At 50.0% G+C, this 282-nt stretch overlaps 1 protein-coding gene across 1 annotated transcript in view; it reads left to right on the top strand.

Annotated features, from left to right (window-relative positions):
• LOC119590724 (organic cation transporter protein-like) overlaps positions 1-282 on the top strand; it is an 18,067-nt gene that overhangs the window by 14,527 nt on the left and 3,258 nt on the right. The window contains exon 11 of the mRNA XM_037939412.1: positions 60-196. Within this exon, the coding sequence (XP_037795340.1) occupies positions 60-196 (137 nt within the window). The remainder of the gene's footprint in view (positions 1-59; positions 197-282) is intronic.

The raw sequence follows: 282 nt of genomic DNA, 5'->3' as shown, positions 1-282 counted from the left end.
TCCCCAGAGCAAAATGACTAAAAGCCACATCACGCAAAATCTTTCTCCCTCATGAAAAGGGCGCCCAGTGGCAGCCGCTGCCCCTCATTATCTTCGGTGCCATGGCCTTCGCGGCTGGCACTCTGTCTCTCCTGCTGCCAGAGACACTTAACCGACGTCTTCCAGAAACCATAGAGGATGGGGAGAACTTTGGGAGGTAAGATTGCTCGAACGGCTGTAAGCATAATGTACTTCGTGAGATACAGTCTTATATTAGTCTCGTTCTTGTCATTTGATGTGGAG

This window comes from Penaeus monodon, chromosome 27, assembly GCF_015228065.2.
Source record: "Penaeus monodon isolate SGIC_2016 chromosome 27, NSTDA_Pmon_1, whole genome shotgun sequence".
Taxonomy (NCBI): domain Eukaryota; kingdom Metazoa; phylum Arthropoda; class Malacostraca; order Decapoda; family Penaeidae; genus Penaeus; species Penaeus monodon.
Note: the sequence above shows the minus strand (reverse complement) of the source record. Positions and strands in the feature narration are given on the sequence as shown.